General features: G+C 42.1%; 1 protein-coding gene across 12 annotated transcripts in view; it reads right to left on the bottom strand.

The window, feature by feature from the left end:
• Window positions 1–749: 749 nt before the first annotated feature.
• The window catches only part of LOC110521584 (guanine nucleotide exchange factor DBS), a 72083-nt gene continuing 45374 nt past the window's right edge, over window positions 750–27458 (bottom strand). For 5 of the 12 annotated variants that reach the window (XM_036968423.1, XM_036968424.1, XM_021599228.2 and 2 more), the window contains 19 exons: window positions 26792–26858; window positions 26247–26362; window positions 24466–24535; window positions 24286–24378; window positions 22205–22297; window positions 21801–21926; window positions 20860–21084; window positions 20117–20209; window positions 19676–19754; window positions 18607–18661; window positions 18364–18461; window positions 10202–10300; window positions 7194–7280; window positions 6471–6545; window positions 6020–6109; window positions 5562–5677; window positions 4760–4872; window positions 3303–3400; window positions 750–2571 (listed from right to left, as the gene is read on the bottom strand). In XM_036968423.1, the coding sequence (XP_036824318.1) occupies window positions 2480–2571; window positions 3303–3400; window positions 4760–4872; window positions 5562–5677; window positions 6020–6109; window positions 6471–6545; window positions 7194–7280; window positions 10202–10300; window positions 18364–18461; window positions 18607–18661; window positions 19676–19754; window positions 20117–20209; window positions 20860–21084; window positions 21801–21926; window positions 22205–22297; window positions 24286–24378; window positions 24466–24535; window positions 26247–26362; window positions 26792–26858 (1885 nt within the window). In that variant the 3' untranslated portion in view covers window positions 750–2479. The remainder of the gene's footprint in view (window positions 2572–3302; window positions 3401–4759; window positions 4873–5561; window positions 5678–6019; window positions 6110–6470; window positions 6546–7193; window positions 7281–10201; window positions 10301–18363; window positions 18462–18606; window positions 18662–19675; window positions 19755–20116; window positions 20210–20859; window positions 21085–21800; window positions 21927–22204; window positions 22298–24285; window positions 24379–24465; window positions 24536–26246; window positions 26363–26791; window positions 26859–27458) is intronic. The other 7 variants (XM_036968425.1, XM_036968426.1, XM_036968428.1 and 4 more) reach the window with 7 other exon arrangements.

Below are 27458 nucleotides of genomic sequence, written 5' to 3'. Positions count from 1 at the left end.
TCAGATGTTTTGGAAGACTTTATTGAAGTGAAGCTCAGGAATGTATTGCATGCCAATGGAAACTATAAAGATAGTGTAAATTATCAAATGTTAAACGTTTATTGCCTTTAAATCTGGGGTGGCAGGTAGCCTAGTGGCCAGTAACCGAAAGGTCAAATCCCTGAGCTGACAAGGTAAAAATATGTTGTTCCGTCCCTGAACAAGGCAGTTAACCTGCTGTTCCTAGGCTGTTATTGGTAATAAGAATTTGTTCTTAACTGACTTGCCTAGTTAAATAAACATCTGGATGATACTCACCAGCAAGGAAATTTGGTCCAAATGAGAAGTTCATATCTTTCAAACTTTGCATCTAAAATTGTGTTTACAGTTATGTAAAGATGTCTTTTGGTGCACTTAAATGGCAGGTTCATGTTTTGGATGAGGGAATAGAAGGAATTTGTCATCCTTTTCATATGCTATGAATAAGGCTATTGGTGCCAGAGACTAGATCTCTTAAGCATTTCAAATGTTATAATGTGATTCTTTAAAATATGATTTAATATCAGTAGGAGAAAGCAGATAAAAAGTTAGTACCAGTCACCAACTGAGGGAATACATTATGCTTTAAGTCTAACATTAATGGCTTTCTTCTTTCCCTTGAGGGAGTAGCAATGGGTAGGCAGGAATTATAATGATATAGTGGGCTGGTTGTGTTCTGCTATACCTGAAACAGCATTGATCACTGACAAAAGAACAGAAATTAACATTGGCTTTCAAGATGCATGCATTTCATTATATACTTAAAATTACAGAAAAGTAATGTACACTTATCCATAGAAAACAGTCACAGATGCATTCTGAATTCACTCAGATTGAATGACATTTCATTGTAACTCATCTGAAATGAGTCCAGCACCTCTGTCTAAAAAGGCAGCCGCTTTGTGCTTCGTGAGAATTCATTGCCTTTTGGCTGAATTTCATAACGTCTTAGTGATATTTTTTGCAGAGGTCTGGTCTCAGAGATTAGGAACACAACATTTTTGGTTATGAAAAACAAATCCAGACCTCTTCTTTTACATTCCATCTAGAGTTTCCTCTGTCTTCAATCCCTTTGTGCATGTGCTTATGCCTTTCAATGTCTTACTATTCTTAAACACTCCAAATTGTTAGAACTCCTTGATGGGCATTCAGAAGAGATTTAATTACATTGAGGTAATGCGACAAGTTAATTGAATATGCTATTGTGAATAATGATTTGTTCTCAATGACTTACCCGGATATAATGGTCAAATAAATACATACAAAAAATGTTGCCAGTAGCAATACAGCCTTTTGAAGCGCTTTATATTACAAGATTGTATCGGGCCACAGTATAGCAATCTCATGTATGCTGTTATACCATATCTGGGGCATTTAATGCCATTATATGGCTTAGAAACAATGATATTTAAACAAAAGTCAGATGAACAGTTCAATGATCATATGACTCATATCACTGATGGTCAAAGCTATGTTCTTAAATATACATAATATTAAAACATTCTATATTGGGGCTGTAGTGTATAGCAATACAACTTCCAAATAAGCTGTACAGTACTACTGGAATATTTTCTGTACAATGATACCACATTTTTAGTAGATTAATAAAATATGTTCAGGGCTATGTGCGGTGCTTGTAATCACAATCGACCATAAGATGGTATTTCATGAGTGAATTCACTAACATTTAACCAGGACATACATTTGAGATTAATCCACTAGAGGCACAAGCCAAAATTTGAAAGACGTTGGCATGAATACTTTTACAATGACCAGATGAGAATTTATAGAATAGTTATACACATATTTTACAATAGTGGAAAACAATATATATATTATGTATGTACATAAGATGAAGTAAATATCTATGTACAATATCTATGTTGTTGTTCAGGGAAAAGTATATCTCATGCAAAATGAGAATTCCCTCAGTTATTTATAAAACAACTGAACTGGCAGACAATTCAGCAGGACAAAACATCAACGTTTCAGGAAGTTTAAATGTTAAGGTCTTAACGCAAGAATTACAATCAAGCCCGTCTCCAATTGAGTCTATCGGTGAAGCATTTTCCCCCTTGATGGAGAGATCCAGTTTCCATGGTAGCACTTCTTTGTCCACTATGTGTCCAGGATGACCCTCCTCACAACGGTTACATGATTAAGCCACAGGAGGGAGTATGGTGTGCAGCAAAGCCACAGCAGAGTTTCTTTGACAGCACTGACTAGCAGATCATGTTCAGGTTTTGAGACATGACAAAATGGTGGTAAAAGTAACTTTCTTTAACCTTAGCAGCTGAAGCAGGGCAAAACAGTTTGGCATTTATTCTAATTTTCACTATTGACTTAACTTCAGACTTGTAGTTTTCTGTCTGAGCACAGCAGCTGAAATCGATGCCCCACTATGAAGATTTACCAAGTTGGGCTACCAGCATGAAGTTCATGGCCAAATGGTCCATCGTGCCTATCTGCTGTCCTGAGATACATCTCCCCACGTAGGGTTTTCATTTTCCTCAGAGTCAGACAGAGCTGCTGTGCACATGTCACTGAAGATATCTGCAATGTAAGGAAAATCAGAGTTAAAGACGTAAAGTCACATAGATGGAGGTTAGAATCTAACCTTATGGAGGCCAAGCAACAGGTGTGAAGGGAATGGTGATTTCTGGGATTTAAACACCATCAGTCTTTTTAGCGAGGGGTTGCATAGCCTGGCTACAATGACTGACCAAACAATGCAGTTTTAATAGCCGTGTAAAGAAGGACATTATGGTGAAACACACAATATCGATTAAGATCAAGATCAGTGAAAAGTGCTTCTATTAAACTTTATAGTAGTAACCAGTATTCTGCTGGAATGGTGTTTATAAGTGGTTTCGAGTGAGAAAGCTCTGCGCAAAAATGTCAACTGCCCAAGCATGGAACTCTGTTCTCGAAGAACTTAAGATGGCATTCCACTCAGTGCAGACAATAGCCTGAGAGAGCCCTTGTTTTAAGAGGAAAGAGCTCCAAGAAAAGCAAGGCCGTGAACTGAACACTTCAAGGGGTGGCTGAAGTGAGGGATGGAGGGAGGAAGGAGAGAGAGCATGCTGAAATGGATGACATCATGCTCTGCTTGTTCACCTCACAGCCAAAAGCTTAGTTTACCATTACCCTCCTCCCAAGCATGCACACTGCCAAATCCCTAAGCACCGAATCAAACTATCACTTTGAGCTATAGCGTGAGTGTCTTTTTGCAATGCCATGAATGCCTCATCATTTTACGGTGGATGTTGGTTAGTCAGAAATACCAGTAGTGTTACTGTATGAGTGACCACCTCCTGCTGCTGTCTGAAGTACACTGGGCGGTACCAGACCTGTCTTCTGAGGAATAAGATTCTTGACTAGCCTAAAACATGAAAGAGAATGTAGGCTTTAATGGAATGGCTGGTGCAGGGCCTCACACTGCAATCGAAATGATCAGAGAAGGACTGGGAGTTAGATTACTGTCACTAGGGAGAGCTAGAGGGGCCCTGGCAGTGTAAAATCTAACATATTTACAAAGTATTTGATCAGGTGTTCTCTCTGTGATCTTGTCTATGAACTGTCAAGTCCAAAGTTGTTGTTTTTTACACCCTGCTTCGTGTGACGGAAAGCTTGTGTATTCATTGCTTGTGATGCTGCTTGCGACAGTTGATTGTGTCCAAAGCCTCTGTACTGCTTCATATAGGTATTTCATATTCCCAGTGTTCTGTCTGTATACTCTACAGGCTCTGCAGCTGGAGCTCTGCCTAGCAGAAAGTAAGCATTTCATTGGACGGTGTATACCATGTGCATCCCGTACCTACAACTAATACAACTTGAAACAACCACTCTGGCCTTGGCCTGCTGCGAACCATTCACATGCCAATGGACAATTACGTGGGAAAGTCAACCTGAGCTTCTATTTACATTACATTTTAGTCATTTAGCAGACGCTCTTATCCAGATAGCGAATGAGGGTTTAGTGCCTTGGTCAAGGACACAGACAGATTTTTCAGTTGTGGAAACTTCTGTGCAATACATGTTGACTCCCTTCCATGAAAAACATATACAATTATTCATATCACTGACTGCTGAAGAGGAGAGGGTTGTGTGAGACCAAAGATGCAAATGATTGAAGACGGTTTTAAAGAAAAGATGAGATTGAAGAAAATATGAAATATGTATGAGCTGATGAAATATAAGCATATTCAAATAATTTTTAAGTGCAGCTTTAATCTAATGGAGTATAGTCACCCCAAAATGCACTGCGAAAGCTCGTGTGAAACCACAAATCGCTCTCTCTCATGGATTCTGCAATGGATTCTGCAGGCTATTTCTGTGAGAAGACATATATATTATTCATTTAGGCATTGTGTTTTCATTGCCACTGGGATGTGCAGATCTACTCAACTTGTATGCTTTAATATCCTGAATGCCCCATCGAAATAACTAATCATAAACTTAACTTTTAATCTAAAACTACATAGCACCTACTTTTAGTCCTAAGGGAACTCTGAACAACATTGTTATTATTAGTTATACATTTTTTCCACAGGGTTTCAATCAGTGAAGAGATGTGGATGGGCAGTGTGTGTGTGTAAAAACAGTGCAGGGACAAGGATGAATATGGCTGTTTTATACCGTTGACTTGGGTCCCTCTCACTACGGCAGGAGAAATGGTTTCTCTCTGGGACTCTCATGGAGTGTACAAAGGATAGAGAGAGTGGGTGCTACCATCACTCACCAGTGGCCATCCTCTGCCTCCTCCAGGAACTGTACTAAATCTCCTGACTCCAGAGACAGGTCCTGTGCCGTCCTCGACTCGTATGTCAATTGGACACGGAAGCGATCATGGTCCTTTGAGCAGAGAGTGGGGAGAGAACGGAGAAGGAGAAGTGATTTAGAGGAGATACCCTATCCTTGTAGTTGTAGTTTGTCTTTGTATGTGACAGTGTGTTACTTTAGAGTGTGTGTGTGTGTGCACAGCAGGTCCATCCATCAGTCTCATGTTGGACTCAGGGAGCATCAGTCTCAGGGTGGCAGAGTTGTGAGCTTCAGTCTCAGGCTGGCGGAGTTGTGAGCATCAGTCTCAGGGTGGCGGAGTTGTGAGCATCAGTCTCAGGGTGGCGGAGTTGTGAGCATCAGTCTCAGGGTGGCGGAGTTGTGAGCATCAGTCACAGGCTGGCGGAGTTGTGAGCATCAGTCTCAGGCTGGCGGAGTTGTGAGCATCAGTCACAGTGTGGTGGAGATGTAAGCATCAGTCACAGTGTGGTGGAGTTGTGATGAGGCCCTCCATATCTTATACATCAGACAGATTGTAATGGAAAGAGAAAATCCGGAGACGCTGGGGAGAACCGCACTAGGCTAATCCCCAGTCCTTTTGGTCTTTTAAATGTCAAGTCGTCAGCCCGTGTTAACGAGATGTGATGGTGGGAAATAATTAAGCGGAGAGGATTTCTTTCCCGGGGATTGGAAGGATTTAAGAAGAGCAACATGATGTAGGGGGATGAAGTTACCTTTCAGGATTTTTTTTTAACCCAACTTACATTTTTATTACTGGACTCATCCTCGCCATCTGAAGAGTTGGAGAGCTCCTCTGCACTTGAATGGATGGTTTCAAAGTCCTCTGTGTCCATTGAAGGCAAACACCGTTGGGTCCAGCCTGGAGAAATAGAGCACACAGAAAGAAGACAAGGTCTTGTTAACCCTTCAGTTGACGAGAAGAAGTGAACATGTTCGTCTTAAGACATGGCATTACACATCCACTGCTATGGAAATCCACCCTTTACACATACGCATTGAACATTCTGAAACATTGATACTGACAGTCAAAGGAGGTGTGAAGAAGTTGGAAATATATAAAGGATACACACAACGCAACAAACCCACCTGAAAAATGTACCACAAGACATTCAATGCCAACAAAGACTCACACAAACTTGAAACCAAAACCGGCAAAATGGGAAAAGAAGAATACAGACCATCAGTGTGACTTTTCCATTACCTGGTTGAGAAGTGGATCTAGGCACGGCTGAATCTGTGCCTGTGGTGCCTTTGTGTCTGCTCGCAGCAGGGATAGCACCGCGTAATGTATCTGTGAGGAAATGAGCTCTTTACAGACCACTGGGATGCCATTCAGGGAATTGATATACGCATGCAGAAATCAATAAAGGAGTCATCATCGCTCCACAGCCACACTGACTCATTACCGGCAACAAGGCAAGCAGAGGCCTGTTAATATGAAGTATTCTTGTTCAGCACTTGTTGTGCCACACTAATAACTAATACATACCATGCATCACAACGGAGCAGGCAATACACAATCATGTACACAGACACGTACAAAGTCACAAACACTTGAGTACACACACACAACCAAAATGCTAAAAAGTCCACATTAACAAAGGCTGTACATGCACAGACCCACCCAGTGCATACTGTGACGCTATAGCTACCTTCATAACCGAATGGTGTTGGATCACTTTTTATCTCATGTCTTTTGGTCTTTCTAACATTAGTTGAAGGAGGACCTGTCAGGGTCGAAGAATTAGTAGAAAATTAGATCTATTGAGACAGTGAACCCAAATCGATGTTATTGTACATCCTCAGTTTTCATTGATCATAAGTCTATCTACTTGTTAATGATGTTTCTAGATTTTACAGCGCTTTGAGATTTCATTATGTAATGAATAGCACTATAAAAAGCAGAATAAATTATGATTACAAGTTATTGAAATGCTTGATTGTTAGGAGGGAATATAGTTAAAGGAGAACTTCATAAGTATCTTTTTCATGGGGAAATTAAGTTCCTATCTAAATTCCAACAACAATTGCACTTGCTTTGCAGCTCTGAATGTCACCCCACATTCCAAATGTCAGCTTTTCAAAATGTACATTTTATTACTATGGTTTCTCCAAAAAAAAGACTATTCAGTGTTTTCGCTTTTCCATTTTGTTTCATTTCTGAGACTGATTTTATTCATGCATCTCATACATTTCATGAGTCATAAATGGGAAGAATTTGTTGAGAAAATGACTTTTTTTCCTCTCCCTTCCTTCTCTCTCTCAAAGAGCTCCCTCACTAACCTGTCGGTGCCTGCTCTCAGACACTTTAAAAAGTTTGATGGTGACGGGTGGAGAGAGAAAAAGAAAGAGAGAGACCGCAGGCAATCAGGTACCTTTTGTGCGGCTGGTGGCAGAGACACTGATAGAGGAGGCTACAGAGAAGCGGCGTGTGACATCTGTCTCCTTAGATGGAGCCTCGGCTGTGAAAGGCAAGGGTTAGCAATTAGCTGAGCACAGAAGAAGAGGAGGGAGGGAGAGAGGGCAAAGCAATGGCAAGGCTAAAGGAGCATATTGCATTGAGGATTCCTCTTTCCTCTGGATTGATTCCTGATCTTATACAATACTTGGTGATAACTGTCACTGTTGATTCCTCACTACACACAGTCCAGTTTATGGAGATTCGCTTAATTGCCAAAATGGCACACTTTTTTCCAATTACCCAGTCAGATAAACTCATGGATACCATTTTTATGTCTATGCGTGCAGTTTGAAGGCCGTTTAAGCATGCTAACGTTATGTTCCTGTAGACTTCCAGACATTGTGCTAACGATAGTTAGCAATGACTCCACAAACTCCATCTAACTTCCTTCAAACTGCATGCAGAGACATCAACATGGTATCTATTAGTTCATCTTACTATGGGTAAGGAAAGGAAGTAGAGAAGCGGTGGCAGGACCGCGTTTGGGAAACCATGGTCTGTGGGACTGAGACCGTGCAATGAGTGGAGGAGACACGAGGAAGTGCAGGGCATTGCATTGCTAGCGGGTGGCGGCATTCTCACAGGCGCAGATGAGAAATCCATGGGTGGGATATGCTAACAAGATGAAATCTATCAACAACAAGTTCACAGCGAGGCATTACCTCGGCAAACCAAAAAGTGCAAAAACATCACCCCCCCAGTGTCTATTTCTCTTCAGCTTTAGCTAGCCTGCTCTGCTCTCCATCAAGAATGGCGCCAACTATACATTATTAGATTATCACCATACAAATGATGACATAGTATACACGGTAATGTTATTGCCCACTTACAAACCACTTATTACCCCTGTAATAGCGCTAACGTGGTAATAAAACAATAATTAAATAAACCAATCTCCCTGTTCAATTTGTTTGTTTAACTGAAAGCAGTATAATGTTTGCATAATGTCAACATCTGATGTAGCGCCAAGCTATCAGTATTGTGATTAAGGATGTATTCTGTGGAGATTCTGCCATCGTTCATTATGCTTTTGTGTGCCTTGAAGTGAACCTTAACCACTAAAACAAGAGAAAAACATTGAATCAAACCATCCTCTTAAAAAAAAACATTTTAATGCGCGTTTAAATGTCAAGAGCATAGCACATTACAGGCTGACATTTACTACGGCTGAGAATGTAGCCTTCATGTGTTTTCATTGCCTATACGTCAAGGTTGTTTTATACTAGTAATGGGCATTTGAAATGATTTCATTACATTTTTTTGTAACTTTGTTTAAACTTGGACACTTGTTTGATGCGCAGACTGCGCGACTCGGGAGAGATGGTGCCCCAGGGAGGGATAGAGCGAAAAAGTAGACTGACTTGCGCTAGGCAGACAAACTTGTTAATGCCCATAGGTTATCCATCATCCCATCTGGCAGTGCCTGTCTTTACTGCATCAAATCGATGTAAATAATCTAGATAAGATAGCTAGCCAGCTACACTAATTGAGGCTATTTTGCTGTGCTCCCTGTCCTTGTCAACAACAGTTCCATTCGATTAAATAACAGCCTATCTGTCGGTTGCTCGTTGCAGACTCACCTTCTCATTTAGTAACGCAACTCCTGAAAATGTAAAATCCCTTTGTCCTAGACATACAAGTATTTGGCAACTTGTGACATATACTCCCCGCCATAATTATTTGGACAGTGAAGCTAAAGAGAAAACGGATGAGAGAAAATGTTGCAATTTTATAACAATGTCATGCAATTCCATACTAATTTTGCTATGGGGCAAAGATATATATATTTTTGTAGTTTTACAGCCAGTTTCTTTCAATTGTACCCATTTCGCCATGGGGTGGTGAGATATTTTTGCATTTTTAAAGATGATTTCCTGCAATTCTACACATGTTGTAATGACTTATGTGTGCCATGTTAATATGATATCTGAGTGAGAATGACTAACAAAATCAATGGGAGCCCCATGGAGGTCAGGGCTCCAGGACAGGTCCCCTCGTGCCTAGTCGGTATTTGGCTATGAATACTACAAGTTTAAATAGCTGGCTAGACTAACTACCAATCTACACATTTCTTGCTGACATCCCTAGCAGCCGGGGGCACAAAGCGACCGCTTATGTCGCTTATGCCTGGAAGAGGCCCTGTTTGTGCCTCTAACTTTCTCACTCATCATTAGTTATGATTAATGAATGATTGTCCGTAATCACGGTAGCATCCACATTAATGTTAAAGTGTTCAGAGACATATTCTTATTTACAATAAAAGTGACTCCAAAATGACACAATACATTATTTACACATACAATACATTATTTACCATTAATTTCTATCGGGTACAACATCATCCAAAACACAACCAAAACAAACTGCATATGCCTCCAACAAGTTTGTAAAGTCACAAGCTTGATGTAGTCATTGCGTGCTGTGAATATGGGACCAAATACTAAACTTTGTACTATTTTAATACACTATAGGTGAATGTGTCCAAATACTTTTAACACCTACAAGTGGTGGGACTAGATACATAAAGTGCTTTAATTTCTAAACAGTAAAACAGATATGTATGAAAATACCCTAAAATAAAACGTGACATTCTGTACGGTCGCCTCGTATAAAACATTTGATCTCGAATCCAAAATGCTGGAGACAAATTAAAAGTTTTTGCTTCACTGTTCAAAATAAATATGGAGGGGAGTACAATAGTTCTCTGCTCTGAGCAAAAGTGCCTGTATGTATTAGCAGCACAATGACACACAGAGTAGCAGGCTAGGGATGAGATGACCAACAATGAGAATGAATGAGAGCAGGTGAAGTTCTTCACAATACAATGAGTGGGACCTCTTCAAAGAGGGGATGAAGCCAAAGTCAAGAGTTAGGATGGAGTGGTGGTGGTGGTGGTCAGTGGAGATGTCATGGCTTCTTTACCTGAGGGAAGAGACCTTCTGTTGGAGAGGCCCTGCAAGGTAAAACGCTTCCTAGCAAGATAACCATTGTGGTCAGGGTTATTAGTGGCAGAAGCATCAGCTAGGGAAGGAAAGGGAGAGGACAATGGTAAAGGAGGCAGAGGTTAGAGAGAAAGCCCGAGGGACGACTTTGTAAGAGTAGTATGGATACCATGACAACCTTGGACATTTTGGAGACATTGACCCCTACTCAATCACCTACATTTTAGTCTGCATGAAAACTGATTCAAAGATCAGGGGTAGACCAACCTCAACCTATTTCTGAAAATAGATTCAGATGGTCACAAGTTTGAAGAGTGCTGACAAGGTTGTAAAAAATCATGTTTATAAGGGGACTCCCGAGTGGCACAGCGGTCTAAGGCAATGCATCTCAGTGCTAGAAGCGTCACTACAGACACCCTGGTTTGAATCCAGGCTGTATCACAACCGGCCGTGATTGGGAGTCCCATAGGGTGGCGCACAATTGGCTCAGCATCGTCCGGGTTTGGCTGGTGTAGGCCGTCATTGTAAAAAATAATTTGTTCTTAACGGACTTGCCAAGTTAAATAACAATAAATAAATAATAAAAAGACCATACTTGATACAGATGGTTGTTAATGATGGCTTTTAACTAGGTCTTTCTCATCCCTACCAAAAGGTTCTCTCTGTTCTAAACACAACACTGACAGAGCTCTGAGATGCATAATAAGCTTGACATGGAATTTCCTGGAGCCTTCACCATATGGACTAAACCTGACCCATGATTGACCCCTCTATGCTCCATCAACAACACAGCCTGCATTAGGAAGAGAAGAGTCCTCCACAATCATGCTGTAACTGCAACGGTATAAGGATTTAGACACCTGCCAATGCCAACTCTAGAAGAGACTTTTACACAATAAATAATGTATATTTTCAAAGTGGACTTTGTGCGCGTCTGTGCGCATGTGTGTGATTTCAAGGACACTTTAACTACCTGCCCTGGAGGGTGTTCAAAATGTCAATTTTATCTTGTACATAATTATCACCTTCTGATTGTGAGAACACAAAATAATCACAACTCCCAGCTTCACCTCCTCTCACCAACATCACACCTCTGACAAAGGTGCAAAACAGAGAAATGTCAATGCTGCTGCTTCTTCTTCTTCTTTCCTCAGAGGTTACTCTGGCCTTCTGGAGATGAGAAAATAAATTGGAGCTTTTGGATAACTATGAGAGAGAATCCAGTAGACTGACTGAGAATGTGAGTGTGCTATATACCGTATCCTTGGTAGCCCATGAGGTTGGTGGCACCTTAATTGGGGAGAACAAGCTCGTGGTAATAGCTGGAGAAGAATCAGTGGAATGGTACCAAATACATCAAACACATGGTTTCCAAGTGTTTGGTGCCATTCCATTTGCCTAGTCCTGGCCATTATTATGAACCGTTCAGCCTCCACGGGTTGGCCGAATCTAACAGCTGGTCAGACTAACCCCAGAAGAATTGGGAGCAATGTTCCCTCTAAACTGCGCACGCACCTCCTCCAGGACTGCCACTCAGAAGAAATGTCATGCTGCGCAGCGATGCAAGAGATGCAACATTTCCAATGCAACAAACCAAAACAAATCTAACTTTGCAATATTGAGTCTGTGGTTTTGTTGTAGGTAGACCCAGAGCACAACAGAGTACAATTCCATTGGCGGGTGTAGCTAGCCGATGAGCGGTCTTTCAATCACCTGCGAGTGAATGCGCTTTTCAGATCTGTTCAGATCAGAGAGCAGAGCAGAGCCGTGCGTGTGCACGTTTGTTGATATTCTTTGCTAGTTAGCGAGTTATTATCCCAACTATAGATAAGTATAGGTCAGCAATGGGGAGTTACTGCTTCCTACAAGAGCACAAAACATGTAGGCCACATTTCAAGCTGTTTTTGAAAAACCAGTCCAGTAAAAAGCTTTCGTCTTAATTAAAGAGGCAGTGTTGTATTTTGAGACAGGCTTGAATATGTAAATAAGCCAATAGGCAGTGGGGTAGCCTACATTGTCTAATTCTCTGTATGGTAATAATACATTTTATTTTGTAAAGTGGTTTCTTGCATAATTTTTATTGGCCTGGTCAAAGCTTTTGATATGGCAGACCATTCCATTCTTGTGGGCCGGCTAAAGAGTAATGGTGTCTCTGAGGGGGTCTTTGGCCTGGTTTGCTAACTACCTCTCTCAAAGAGTGCAGTGTATAAAGTAAGAAAATCTGCTGTCTCAGCCACTGCCTGTCACCAAGAGAGTACCCCGAGGCTCAATCCTAGGCCCCACGCTCTTCTCAATTTACATCAACAACATAGCTCAGGCAGTAGGAAGCTCTCTCATCCATTTATATGCAGATGATACAGTCTTATATTTTGTGTTAAATACTCTACAACAAAGATTTCTTAGTGTCCAACAAACTTTTTCTACCCTTAATCTTGTTCTGAACACCTGCAAAACAAAGGTCATATGGTTTGGTAAGAAGAATGCCCCTCTTCCCACAGGTGTGATTAATACCTCTTGAGGGTTTAGAGCTTGAGGTAGTCACCACATACAAGTACTTGGGAGTATGGCTAGACGGTGCACTGTCCTTCTCTCAGCACATATCAAAGATACAGTCTAAAGGTAAATGAAGACTTGGTTTCCTCTATCATAATCGCTCCTCTTTCACCCCAGCTGCCAAACTAAACCTGATTCAGATGACGATCCTACCCATGCTAGATTATGGAGGCGTAATTTATAGCTCGGCAGGTAAGGGTGCTCTCGAGTGGCTAGATGTTCTTTACCATTCGGCTATCAGATTAGCCACCAATGCTCCTTATAGGACACATCACTGCACTCTATACTCTTCTGTAAACTGGTCATCTCTGTAAACCCTTCACAACCCACTGGTTGATGCTTATTTATAAAACCCTCTTAGGCCTCACTCCCCCCTATCTGAGATATCTACTGCAGCCCTCATCCTCCACATACAACACCCATTCTGCCAGTCACATTCTGTTAAAGGTCCCCAAAGCACACACATCCCTGGGTCGCTCCTCTTTTCAGTTTGCTGCAGCTAGCGACTGGAATGAGCTGCAACAAACACTCAAACTGGACAGTTTTATCTCAATCTCTTAATTCAAATACTCAATCATGGACACTCTTACTGACAGTTGTGGCTGCTTTGTGTGATGTATTGTTGTCTCTACCTTCTTGACCTATGTGCTGTTGACTTAATGTTGTTGCCCAATAATGTTTGTGCCATGTTTTTGTGTTGCTACCATGTTGTTGTCATGCTGTGTTGCTACCATGCTGTGTTGCTGCCTTATGTTGTTGTTTTAGGTCTCTATGTAGTGTTGTGTCTCTATTGTTGTGATGTGTGTTTTGTCCTATATTCATATTGTATTTTTTATGTAATTTTATCCCAGGCGCCGCGGGAGGCCTTTTGGTAGGCCGTCATTGTAAATAAGAATTTGTTCTTAACCGACTTGCCTAGTTAAATAAATACATTTAATAACAATCATACAATACAATGCAATGTATCTGGCCCATGGTGTTACAGACCAAGTACAACATAATTAATATCAAGCTCTTCATAATGTAAAAAAAAGTCTCATGCAATGTAGGCCTGCATTTAACATATAGGCTACTGTAGGATATATCATAGAAATCAAAAGCTATTTCCATGTGAACATGTTATGGGATTTGCTCCAGTGGTTTTGTTGGTAGGTCTACATTATGCTCAAATTGCCACAATAGCCTATTGGCTACTGTCTAAAACTGTAAGGGTACAGCCTCAGTGTTCACTGTAAACAACATTCAAGTTTCCGCTCACGGGACCTACAATTTGCTCAGTTCCCCCCCAAAATTGAGGGAACATTGCTTGGGAGGTATAGTGAGATGTATTATTGAAACTAAAGTATTTGGAGTCATGACCTCTGGAGTGGGTCCTGCTGACCCAAAAAGGAAACAGTTCCAATTAGGGAAATGGTTGGCATCAGCTAAAAAATCCCACCAGACCACAGTACAAATCTCATTGTAGTCAAAACCGTACTGTACTACAGATGCGTACCTGTATGACTTTAGTGTAAGGTTCGGACTGGATTTATTTTTTTGTGGTAAAGCTCAACTCTACAACAGCTTCTGTCATTTTCCTTTCCCACAGAGGAGAAGGGGAGAGATTTTCTCTGTGAGTCCGTGGTGGGGGTAATAAAGGACCCCCGTGCACCCAGGACTAAGCACCTGTCAGATCCACTTACTTCTCGAGCCAGTGACGTCCAGTCACCGACTACATCCAGAGTCAAAGAGCCACTCTCCTCTCCTAACCACCACCACTCGCTCCCTGGCAGACAGACTACAGTTAGCCCAGGTCCCTCTCACTGTGATGCAGCAGCACCCTGCCCGCCGGGCTCTACATGGCGTGAAATCGTACCTGTTACCTCATCCTCATCTGCCAGTATAGTGAGCCGGTGTAGTGAACAATCAGAGTGGAGTGGGGGTGAGGGGTTGGCTGGGGATGATGCCGAGACAGACAGACTGAGCCAGTAATACATCCATCCTCTCATCTCTCACTAACAGAGTTAAAGCCCAGATGAAACATCCCAGCTAATTGTGCCATCAGTCTGGTGTCTTTCACAATGCCATTATGGGATAATTTGTAGATGGCAGATGCTGCCTCTTGTTTCCAGTGAACGCAGCTGAGTGGATGCTAGTTGGTCAGTTGGTGGTAGGGCTTTTGCGGTGACCATATTACGACACCAGCAGTCATGAGTCATAACCGCAGTAAAATTCCATGTGAGTCACGGTAATCTCTTTTTATGCACTTTGGACATGCCTCAGCTCCAAATAACTGGGTACTCAGGGCTCTATTGTCCCTCTAACCACTCTGACATCAATGCAAAACGCAATTGAAAATCACATCAAACACATATCAGCAAAACAGAAGGCCAATAGCACTTTTAAAACTCACCTCACTGCGATGATCAATTTCAAGAAAGAAACAGCAGGTTGAAACCGTGTAAAACATGGTTGTTGTGTTTCAAAGCCTAACACAACGAAATGGACAGCGCTATCTAAGGTGATGATTAATTCAAAACACCCATACAAGATTTTATGCATATGCAAGCCCCCCCCCCCCCCCCCCCCAAATAAAAACCTTCATAAAAATTATGAATGTGTCATTACACAATACATAGCATACCGCATATTACGCATAGCAGAAAAACATAAAACCGATTTAAGATGTCTTTGGTACATAATTGGTCTAGCCTATACTCCAAAATTAAACAATTCTAGTAATTGGCTTGGACTGTATTATTATGCATACTGGATGGACTGGTTACCTTACGCATGCTACACTCCAAAATGTTTATCCATGAGTCTGAGAGTGAACGTATAGCTCTAAGCGATGCTGTTGGTTCATTGACTGTGCAGTGCGGCTTAGTTAGCCTACAATGAGTGAATTTGTATTTTGAATAGCCTAGTAATAGGGCATTTTTATATTTTCAAAATGAATTGGGTGACACAGCTATACAGAATATCTCACCAGCATGCGTTTCGATTTCTTCCCTCTCCATTATTCCTTTCTCGAGCGTGCAGACGGGCTGTCAACAAATATGTTACTATCGATGTTCGAACAGATTTCACTTGGTTTCCCGAAATAAGCACTTAGCTGCAGGAACAAGGTTGGAGAAGCCATTGCATACAGAGTTTTGGTGGAATATCACCAGTGAGTGCATGTTCCTCAAACAGTGGTTGATGTGGACACCCCTTCAAATTAATGGATTCGGCTATTTCAGCCTCACCGGTTGCTGACAGGTGTATAAAATCAAGCACACAGCCATGCAATCTTCATAGATAAACATTGGCAGTAGAATGGCCTTACTGATGAGCTCAGTGACTTTTAACATGGCATGGTCAAAGAGTGCCACCTTTCCAACAAGTCAGTTTGTCAGATTTCTGCCCTGCTAGAGCTGTCCCAGTCAATTGTAAGTGATGCTATTGTGAATTGGAAATGTCTAGGAGCAATAACAGCTGAGCCGCGAAGTGGTAGTCCACACAAGACTGCCAAGTGCGAAAGCGCATAGTGTGTAAAAATTGTCTGTCCTCGGTTGCAACACTCACTACCGAGTTCCAAACTGCCTCTGGCAGCAACCTCAGCATAAGAACTGTTCGTTGGGAGCTTCATGAAATGGGTTTCCATGGCCAAGCAGCCACACACAAGCCTAAGATCACCATTCTCAATACCAAGAGTCAGCTCGAGTGGTGTAAAGCTCGCCACCATTGGACTACAGAGCAGTGGAAATACGTTCTCTGGAGTGATTAATCACACTTCACCATCTGGCAGTCCAACGGATGAATCTGGGTTTGGCGGATGCCAGGAAAATACAGTGCCTTGCGAAAGTATTCGGGCCCCTTGAACTTTGCGACCTTTTGCCACATTTCAGGCTTCAAACATAAAGATAGAAAACTGTATTTTTTTGTGAAGAATCAACAACAAGTGGGACACAATCATGAAGTGGAACGACATTTATTGGATATTTCAAACATTTTTAACAAATCAAAAACTGAAAAATTGGGCGTGCAAAATTATTCAGCCCCCTTAAGTTAATACTTTGTAGCGCCACCTTTTGCTGCGAATACAGCTGTAAGTCGCTTGGGGTATGTCTCTATCAGTTTTGCACATCGAGAGACTGACAGTTTTTCCCATTCCTCCTTGCAAAACAGCTCGAGCTCAGTGAGGTTGGATGGAGAGCATTTGTGAACAGCAGTTTTCAGTTCTTTCCACAGATTCTCGATTGGATTCAGGTCTGGACTTTGACTTGGCCATTCTAACACCTGGATATGTTTATTTTTGAACCATTCCATTGTAGATTTTGCTTTATGTTTTGGATCATTGTCTTGTTGGAAGACAAATCTCCGTCCCAGTCTCAGGTCTTTTGCAGACTCCATCAGGTTTTCTTCCAGAATGGTCCTGTATTTGGCTTGCTGCACTGAAAGTAAAGGGGCTGAATCATTTTGCACGCCCAATTTTTCAGTTTTTGATTTGTTAAAAAAGTTTGAAATATCCAATAAATGTCGTTCCACTTCATGATTGTGTCCCACTTGTTGTTGATTCTTCACAAAAAAATACAGTTTTATATCTTTATGTTTGAAGCCTGAAATGTGGCAAAAGGTCGCAAAGTTCAAAGGGGCCGAATACTTCCGCAAGGCACTGTACTACCTGCCTGAATGCATAGTGCCAACTGTAAAGTTTGGTGGATGAGGAATAATGGTCTGGGGCTGTTTTTCGTGTTTCAGGCTAGGTCCTATAGTTCCAGTGAAGGGAAATATTAATGCTTCTGTGCTTCCAACTTTGTGGCAACAGTTTGGGGAAGGCCCTTTCCTATTTCAGAGTGACAATGCCAAGTGTCCAAAGCTGTCATCAAGGCAAAGGGTGGCTACTTTGAAGAAACTAAATATTTTTTGCTTAACACTTTTTTGGTTACTACATGATTCCATATGTTTTATTTCATAGTTTTGATGTCTTCACTATATATTATACAATGTAGAAAACAGTAAAAATAAAGAAAAACCCAAACCTTGAATGAGTAGGTGTGTCCAAAAGTTTGACTGGTACTGTATTTTTTGATTTGTAAGACATTCTAAAGTTTGTATCATTCAAATCTAAATCTAGCATGTAGGACCGGTTTCAAATGATCTCTTTTATGCTCAACATGGCCACTTCATATGCACAGTCAATCGATCCTTAATGAGAAAAATATCCTTTATATTTATTCAGCTAAGTTCAATGATATCTTTCTTACTATAAAATCTTGTCAGCTAATTGAACACGCCTACAGCCTATGGCATGGAGCATAGCCAGATAACATGGGCCGACAGTAGGCCAACTCATATTCTGTTCTTCTGAAATGTATTTTCTTCATATCATAATGTTTTTTAGAACTGACAAAAAATATATATTTATTGTGATGGTGTATATTAAATTGATTTAGTAAATGTTCCAAAGACCCTCGTATGCTTGTAAGCTAAACGTGTTCATGTTAATTAAAGGTCAATTACCGTGAGACTTGGAAGTCTTTTGCATGACAATAACCGGCTGACAAAATTTCATGACCGCCACAGCCCTAGTTGGTGGGGGCCGTCAGCGGCTGTGTGACATCTCACCTCGTTTCTGTCTCATGTTGGGGCTGGGGTTGCTCCTCCTGAAGCCTGTCTCCGGGCTAGACGAGTCCGACTGCCTCAGGGCCATTTTGCGTATGTTTCTGAGCGGCGGAGAGGAGCGATGAGAGACAGTCAATCACACAGCCACTATAGAAGCATTACATTCCCTGTACTTGAGAGCATCTATGCGCTGCTGCCATTCAATCACACAACATGATGAAAACGTTGTGAGACCAGGTACTCTACCTCATGGGAGCATGATACACATTCTCAGTGATCTTCTGATGGAGTTGACTAGCCTCTGTGAATGGAGAAAAAAATGGTATTGGAATAGAACATAGATTTTCAATAGAACGACATATTAGTTTAGGTTAAATTGACATAAAACGGTCAGGGAGGTGGATTCATAGGAATGCAAGTGTGTGTGTGTGTACATTTGTTGTTTGCATGCTTGTGTACATCACACTGCGTGTAGGACTGTGTGAGAAACCTGCAGTCAAAAGCAGGTTGATAAAACTATGTTTCAATGCCAGGCGATAAAACAGGAGAAATCCCAGGAGTTACATAAGCCACAGGAGGGTATGTGGACCAAAACAGTGTAGTCAGAACAGAAGCCGTGGGCCAAAACAGTGGTGTAGACAGAATGGAAGCCCCTAATCTGTGTCTTTAACAGGAGGGACAGGACAGTTGACTGCCAAAGCCCAGGGGAGGAATCAAATCAAACAGCTGCAGTACAAGCCACTGCCTTGTCCTGCTATTGCACAAACCCCATGTCGCTGGGCTTTTTAACATCTCACACTGGCTTATCGTGTGTGCTTCTCTATGCTGCTGTACGTGCTCCCCTCCCCTCCCACCACTTGCCAGCAGAGACAGGTGTAAATCACATCCAGCCCTCCGTCAGGCCAGAGCCTCTTTCACTCTCTCTGCTTCATATGAGGGCTGCTGTGTCATTACCCAGTCCCCTCACACATACATCCTCTCTCTCACACACACACACAGGTTGTCAGTTCAGTTGAGAGGACACAATGCACAGAGGGTCGTTTTCCTGACTGTCAGGCGCTTCGGAGCGGAACATGGGGCGATTGATGCATACTACTAGGGAGGTGGAGGGAGAGGACAGGAGGAGAGGAGAGGAGGACAGGAATGTGTGGACTGTACCATCTGGTCAGGTAAGTGTTCTCAAACACTAGTCTTCCCCCCGCTTAACATTCACATCACCGTTCTGGGAGGCGTCAGGGCTGTGTCCAGGTGTCCTGTGTGAGCTGAGAGGGTGGTATAAATATGCCTATACAGAGAATCCCCACACACTGCATACCTCTGCACGCTTCGAGCTGGCCTGTCAGAACTTTCCGGATCTCTGACACCCACATGTTCTTCACATCCATGGAGGGAGCCTGGGGAGACACACACTAATATATATATATCTATATATATATAAACACCCTCTGAGGTTTAACTGTACAGCCTCCCTCACACCAGACAGTGGATGTTTCTGTCGTAGCGACGTCTGAGGAGCTACTCTCAGTGGGACAACACTGCCACCAAGTGGTCACAAGGAGAATATCATACAGAAAAGGCATTTGACGTCTTCATGACAAATGTCTCAGGAGTGAGAGGTATGCTTCTTAGAAAAGACTGTGGCTGAATCACAGCTCTTATTACAAAGTCTGGCATCTATTTAGTATTCTTTGGAAAATAACTAGTCATTTAAATGGAAACAATTGAGTTTTAACGCAGAAAGTTTATGGACATGTACCTGAATGATGTAAACTTCCTCTCTGCCGTTATACCAGACCTCAAACTTCTTAATGTCTCCTTTGACATTTTCGGTGATTCCTACAGCACTCATCTGAAACAGGGGCAAGACTGTGGTTAACAACAATGACAGCTTTATATTTCTGATTTCTCCTGCAGCTTCACATAAACACACGTAAAGAGAAGAATTTAAAGATAGAATCCTGCTCAGAGGCTCTTGTATTTTGCAAATGAATGTGAACTGCTACAGCCTTTCAGTTCAGCTTTAATTCCAATTGAATGGCTCTATCCTGAAACAGCCCTGGGCTGAAACATGTATTTGCCTATTAAGTTATGAACACCATTACTCATTGACCCAGTGACAGTCAGAGTGTATTACATGCACAGCACTTTATATCAGCGAGTGAGAGAAAAAAAACAAGTTCATCAAAGATTTCCTTTAGAAAACAAAGGGTTGTCCCAGCATCCCATTGATGAAAGGAGGTCCTGTCATCTCAGGGCCGTTTCCTGCCCTGACGTTTCATGCATCTAGATTAGCTTGAATTGAAACATGTGGGATGACAGTGAATTCCAAGGTTCTCAGGGGATCGGAGAGAGCCACTGTAAAGTTTCCATATGAGAAGGGGGAAGTAAGTGGAGGATGGTGAGAATTGTAGCCCCGCGGACAGTTAAAACCATTCAAATTCCAGGTGAGCAATTGTTATGTTTGTCCAACAAGGAACTGACCCCACAAGCCAACCTCACCTTTAGGGAGTGTTTGAAGCTGTAGGAGGCGGACGGCTTCTCGTGTCCGTCCGTGGTCTCCTCCCGCTTCTTACAGAAAAGCAGCATCTTATTGTAGAGGAACAGGTGCCTCTGCATGGGCTTGAAGCGGGCCAGGTCCTTCACCTTGCTGTGGCCCTTCTTATGGTCCGTCCACACGTTGAATGAGCCCTGCATCAGGAGCTTGCCCAGCTCACTAAGGTTCCCCTGGGGATGGGAGAGGCACACAGGGGACATCAGTCCTACACCCTCACACGTACAGTACACCTAGCCATAACACTCTCTCCGACAGATTAGTCAAACTGATTAACAGCAGGACTTCCTGGAACTTTGACACAGCCCAACAGATCCACTCTAAGATAGGAACAGTAAGGATCTAAATCGGACTGATTTTTCAAACTCGAGCCAAGTCTACACCCCAGCCAGGAGCTGTTCACTCCCTTCGCGTCAGGCAGATGGTATTGGAGCATGAGGTCTGATACCAACAGGCTCAGAGACAGTTTCTATCTTCAAGACATCAGACTGCTGAGCACTTGAACTGGACTGACCACCTGCACTGTAGCACACATGCACTCATCCACACACACACATGCACGCAAACACACATTCATGATACACACACAGCACAACTCCTGCTACCATACTGCACAATTGGTAGCAGAATTTAAAACACATACCCAATCCCCCCCTTCCCCAAATCACGTGTAAATATTGGACTATAAATTGTGCCTTCCTTACCTATGCTAAAATATTTATTATATTCTATTGAGCCATTTACTTTATGTTCGTATTGTTATGCTTTATTATTTCTTGTTGTTTTTTCATTGTCAAGAAGGAACCTGCAAGTAACCATTTCATTGGACGGTGTGTATACGATGCATCTCGTGTCCATTTTACAACTAACAAAACTTGAAACTACTGACCTCGAATCCCGTTATGGCAATTTGATGCATGGAGTCATTGACAGACTTGATGATGTCCAGCATGGTGGCAAGGGCCTCCTCCAATTCAGCAGTACCCTCCTGGTTCTTACTGCATTTCAGCATCTCCTAGAAAGGAAACAGAGCCGGGTCAGGACAAAGCCAAGTGGGATAAATAATGTATCTTAGTTCCTCTCACCAGCCTCCTCTGCTTGAGAGTCAAGGTCTTCAAATTAGATCAGTCTGAAGGAAGTGCTTTGCATGTTAGCCCTTAGGCAGTGAAGGAGGATGTTTGAGCAGTGAAGACATTTACATCTTATCTGTTATCTGTGTGTTGCTCTAAAATTTGAATAAGCCTGTGATTGTATAGTGCTGAAGTGAAATATTAACCTCAGTGATAAACTTGCCTTGACCATCAGCTGGTACTTGGTGATCCTCTGCACAGGCTTGAGTAAATAAGCATCCAGGGAGAGTTTGTGGTCCAGCTTCTTCTGACATTCCTGCAGTAACAAACATCATAGAATGTTGCAATCATTTACAGTGCATTCAGAAAGTATTGAGACCCTTTGATTTGTTCCACATTTTGGTACGTTATAGACTTATTCTAAAAATGGATTGAAAATATAAATATAATTCTCATCCATCTACACACAATACCCCATAATGACAAAGCGAAAACAGGTTAAGAAATGTTTGCACATTTATTACAAATAAAAAAACAGAAATACCTTATTTACATAAGTATTCAGACCCTTTGCTATGAGACTCCAAATTGAGCGCATGCTCTTTCCATTGATCATCCTTGGGATTCCACCTGTGGTAAATTCAATTGATTGGACATGATTTGGAAAGGCACACACCTGTCTATATAAGGTCCCTCAGTTGACAGTGCAATTCAATGCAAAAACCAAGCCATGAGGTTGAATTGTCTGTAAAGCTCCGAGACAGAATTGTGTCGAGGCACAGATCTGGGGAACGGTACCAAAAAATGTCTGCGGCATTGAAGGTTCCCAAGAACACGGTGGCCTCCATCATCCTTAAATGGAAGAAGTTTGGAACCACCAAGACTCTTCCTAGAGTTGGCCGTCTGGCTAAACTGAGCAATCGAGGGAGAAGGGCCTTGGTCGGGAGGTGACCAAGAACCCGATGGACACTCTGACAGAGCTCCAGAGTTCCTCTGTGGAGATGGGAGAATCTTCCAGAAGGACAACTATCTCTGCAGCACTCCACCAATCAGGCCTTTATGTTAGAGTGGCCAGACGGAAGCCACTCACATGACAGCCAAATGAGTTTGCCAAAAGGCCCCTAAAGACTCTCAGACCATGAGAAACAAGATTATCTGGTCTGAATGCCAAGCATAACATTTTTTAGGAAACCTGGCACCATCCCTACAGTGAAGCATGGTGGTGGCAGCATCCTGCTGAGGGGATGTTTCTCAGTGGCAGGGACTGGGAGACTAGTCATGATCGAAGGAAAGATGAACGGCGCAAAGTACAGAGAGATCCTGCACCAGATCGCTCAGGACCTCAGACTGGGGTGAAGATTCACCTTCTAACAGGACAACAACCCTAAGCACACAGCCATGACAACGCAGGTGTGGCTTCGGGACAAGTCTCTGAATGTCCCTGAGTGGTCCAGCCAGAGCCCGGACTTTAACCCGATCGAACATCTCTGGAGAGACCTGAAAATAGCTGTGTAGCGACGCTCCCCATCCAACCTGACAGAGCTTGAGAGGATCTGCAGAGAACAATGATCTGCAGAGAAGAAAGGTGTGCCAAGCTTGCAGTGTCATACCCAAGAAGACTCTAGGCTGTAATCGCTACCAAAGGTGCTTCAACAAAGTACTGAGTAAAGGGTCTGAATAATTATGTAAATGTGATCTCCGTTTTTATTTTGAATACATTTGTAAAATTTTCTAAAAAACTGCTTTCATCATGGGGTATTGTGTGTAGATTGAGGGGGAACAAAAACGATTTAATCCATTTTAGAATAAGGCTGTAATGTAAAAAAAGGGGAAAAAGTGGTTTAAGTCAAGGGGTCTGAATACTTTCCGAATGCACTGTCTGTCAAGCCAAATCCGAACCCTAAACAACAGGAAATGTATGTTTTTCCATTGACATGTTGCTTAAAGGGATACTGCAAACTTCCGGCATTTAATCCACTTACCCAGAATCACATGAACTTGTGGATTCCATTTGTATGTCTCTGCGTTCAGTATGAAGGAATTTAGCGATAGTTTCGAAAGCCAATGCTAACTAGCATGAGCGCAATGACTGAAAGTCTACATGTACAGCGTAACTACATTTACGGTAGCGTAACTTCATACTGCATGCAGAGACATAAGAATGGTATCCACAAGTTCATCTGACTCTGGGGAAGTAGAACAAGGTTCTCACAGTATCCCTTTAATGTAAACTGACACCATTATACAGTGGAATGCTATATCATAACTATGACAACACTTAGACACCCAAGGAATGGGAGTCACCTGGAAGAACAGGCTGTCTCCACACTGTCTCCACAGTGCCTCTGATCGAGGCTTGTTCTGACAATACTTCTCATAGATCTGCAGCTCTTCTTTCTGGAGAGAGACAGACACTTAGCAATGCAACATAACAGCACAGTAACGGCCTTCAGTCTCCAAATGACATCAACACAAGGAACTCACCCTTTTCAAAAAGCAGGTCCCTACCAATTCTGGCCTTTCCATGCAATTTTCAAGCTCTTTGAAAAATGTCCTGCGAACAAGAAGGATGAAGTCAACTCAATTAAAAAGTTGAACACATTTCCTGTTGACCCCTTACAAGGTACATAAAGTAACATATAACATTGGATACAATTGCACATTCATCAGATTGCCATTTCCTATGCTGGGAAGTTAAGAGGATGTTGGGAAACTGTAGCTGGTAGACAGAGTCTGTGCACTTCTGTTTGGAACATCTATGATGTGTAAAGTTATGGAAGCCATGGATGCCAGTCTGAACAACAAGGTTGGGATTTTTGTGGGGCCCTGCAGTTGACTTTGAATTAACCTACTGAACCCTGAGCCTTCCCAATGAGTGTCCCATTAGTATCATGCTTGGGGGTTTGTCCTGGGTTTTAACTCCTTAAGCATTTCCACACCAAGGAGTTAATACAGTAAGTCCTTCAGCTATGGACACTGGACAGTATTTAGCTGAGTAGAGATAAAACATTATACAACAGAAATTATCCACATATAATGAAATGATAGTGTTAAGAGCTAAAACCCTGGCACTGAAATGTTGACATATCTGATTATGTGTTATGTGTTATGGATATTGTCATTGTATTAGAAATATGGACAAACTGGAAAAGCGGGGGTGAAGGGACATGTTCATGTGAATGTGTCTGCATAATATTGAATGCCCATGTGGCGTGGAGCTCTATGGGTCCCTGTGGAACCTTTTGTTTGCCCCTCTCACTGTAACCTAACCCCACCTGAGAGGGAGTGATCACAGGGCCTAGCAGAACAATGGGTGTCCAACACATGGGGCGTCACGCCTAGAATACAAAACCCCAAAGACAATACAGGGCCCACTGTCAATTGAGCTCTCTCAGCCAATCACAATGCAGGATGTTTGTTTATTTTTTACTCCTTGCACAGAGGTATTTTACAAAGCAAGATCAACGACTCTGCCAGTTAACTTACCTAAATAAAGTAAGATAAAAATGTAAATAAAAAGATAAGCTTGAAATATGCATGGTCTGATTGACCCAACAACTAAAAGTACACCGTTTAGCTTTCCTAATAAACCAGAAAATCAATCAGTAGATATAAAAGTTAGCTGGCTAAAGGCTTCTTTCTGCATGCTTCAGTTAGGCTGGCGAACTCGGCTAGGCGAACAGAAAGAGTGCTCTCCCATACCTTCCACATTCGCTTGAAAAACGAGAAAAAAGCAGCAAAAGTACTGTTTGTCCATGTTGAGACGCCGTAGTCAGTATTAATCTAAAATAACTCAATAAATCTGTCATTCATTTGGATGTTTTTGCCAAAGAGATCTTAGTCGTGCAGTTTTACATCTAACTAGGATGTTTGGTACAGTATTTCTCAATCTGGTGATGATGAATGTTATTTGGAGCCTTCATAGTTGACATAGCGGTACAATGTGTTCTATATATATAGCTTCCAGTGAAGAATGGGGGGAAAACTTCCCAAGCTGTGAGAGAAAATAAAATAACCAGTTGTTCCATGTGAGTGCCTGCAGCCAAAGAATGCATAGTAGGAATGTGTTAAACACAGGTCAGGTCAAGAGAAGTTGTTAGCAATGGGAGACCAGTGAGAGGATGAAGGCTATCTCTCAGGATTGTCATGTGGCAGGGGGGATGGGGACCATGCCAATCCTTTTTTCTTTTGACATCGCAGGCACATTTGTCAACTCACTGAATATGGAAATGTAATTTAGAACGAGACAGAGGAAAATAGGTCACCTGTTGTGAAATTCATATATTTCTGGGAGATTGCCAAACAGTACATCTTTCTTGTTCTCCAGGGCTGCGGGGATGAGAGGGGAAAGCTCTGTGTTGTCCAGCTCGGCAGCATATCCCTGGAGAAGAAAATCACATTCAAAGCTAATGAGTGACGGCTCAGTGAAAACAATGATAATGTCAACACTTCTTTGATAATCTGAACCCAATCAAATCCTGTCCTCCACATGGCTTTACACATAACACTTGAATGAACATGATATGAACTTCAATCAACCACTGACAGTTTGAGTAGCCTAATGACTCATCTAATCAATAAAGACAGCACATTTTAAGTTCAACAAAAGTTCACACGGCATTCTGAAATGGGCAGATCTAATGCAACATTTACACTGGCGGTCAATTCGATTTTTAGAACAGGGTTTAATTTTCCCTAGGTGCAGTAAACAGAGAAAGGAGCGCTTTCTCTACTGTCTCCTTGACATTATTGCCACTAACTGGCAGCGTTTCACATGTCACGAGAGAGCCAATTAAAGTAACAAACGCACCTCCATGATGCTCTGCAGCTCCTCGACGTACAGCCTCTCAGTTTCAATCAGCTCATTCATGATGTGTCTGGGGAGGAAAAATACAGGATCCGTCAATACACAACAAATACAGAGAAGCCCTTTAGTCGTATTTGTCAATGCAGATAGATTAATGAAACCCATAATGAGGACATCAACTGCCTCTCATACACTAAGTGCTTTGTCAAAGTTCTAAATGACCATCAACATCGTCATCGGGTTATTGTACAAACTCAAAAGAGGCTCTGCTAAAGACAACAGTACATCACCCCAGATAGGAGGTACAAGGGAGGAAATAAGACCTTTGGAGAATTAACAGAGGAAGTTGTCATAAAATCAACCATCTCGAGCAAAGCTAACATTTCCAGACTTTAATGGCCCCTTTAATGTGCACATTTGTATGAGTTCTGAGGTCTTGATTTTTATGTGCCATCACGAGCCCATCGAGACACTGAGTGGTGTTTGATGTATGGTCACATTTTATAGGTCAATAAAGCTCCTCCAAAGGCCCCGCCAATCTCACAGAGGCAAGCATCGGTTATATCATAGGTGACTGCCTCCTAAGTCCCAACGCAATAAGATCTGTGAATATCGATTTTGGAAGATAGGGCAGCATCATGCGAATAAATATTATGGACAGAGATGCCTT

This window comes from Oncorhynchus mykiss, chromosome 30 (genome assembly GCF_013265735.2).
Source record: "Oncorhynchus mykiss isolate Arlee chromosome 30, USDA_OmykA_1.1, whole genome shotgun sequence".
In the NCBI taxonomy this organism is placed as follows: Eukaryota; Metazoa; Chordata; class Actinopteri; order Salmoniformes; family Salmonidae; genus Oncorhynchus; species Oncorhynchus mykiss.
This window is presented reverse-complemented; position numbering and strand designations above follow the sequence as displayed.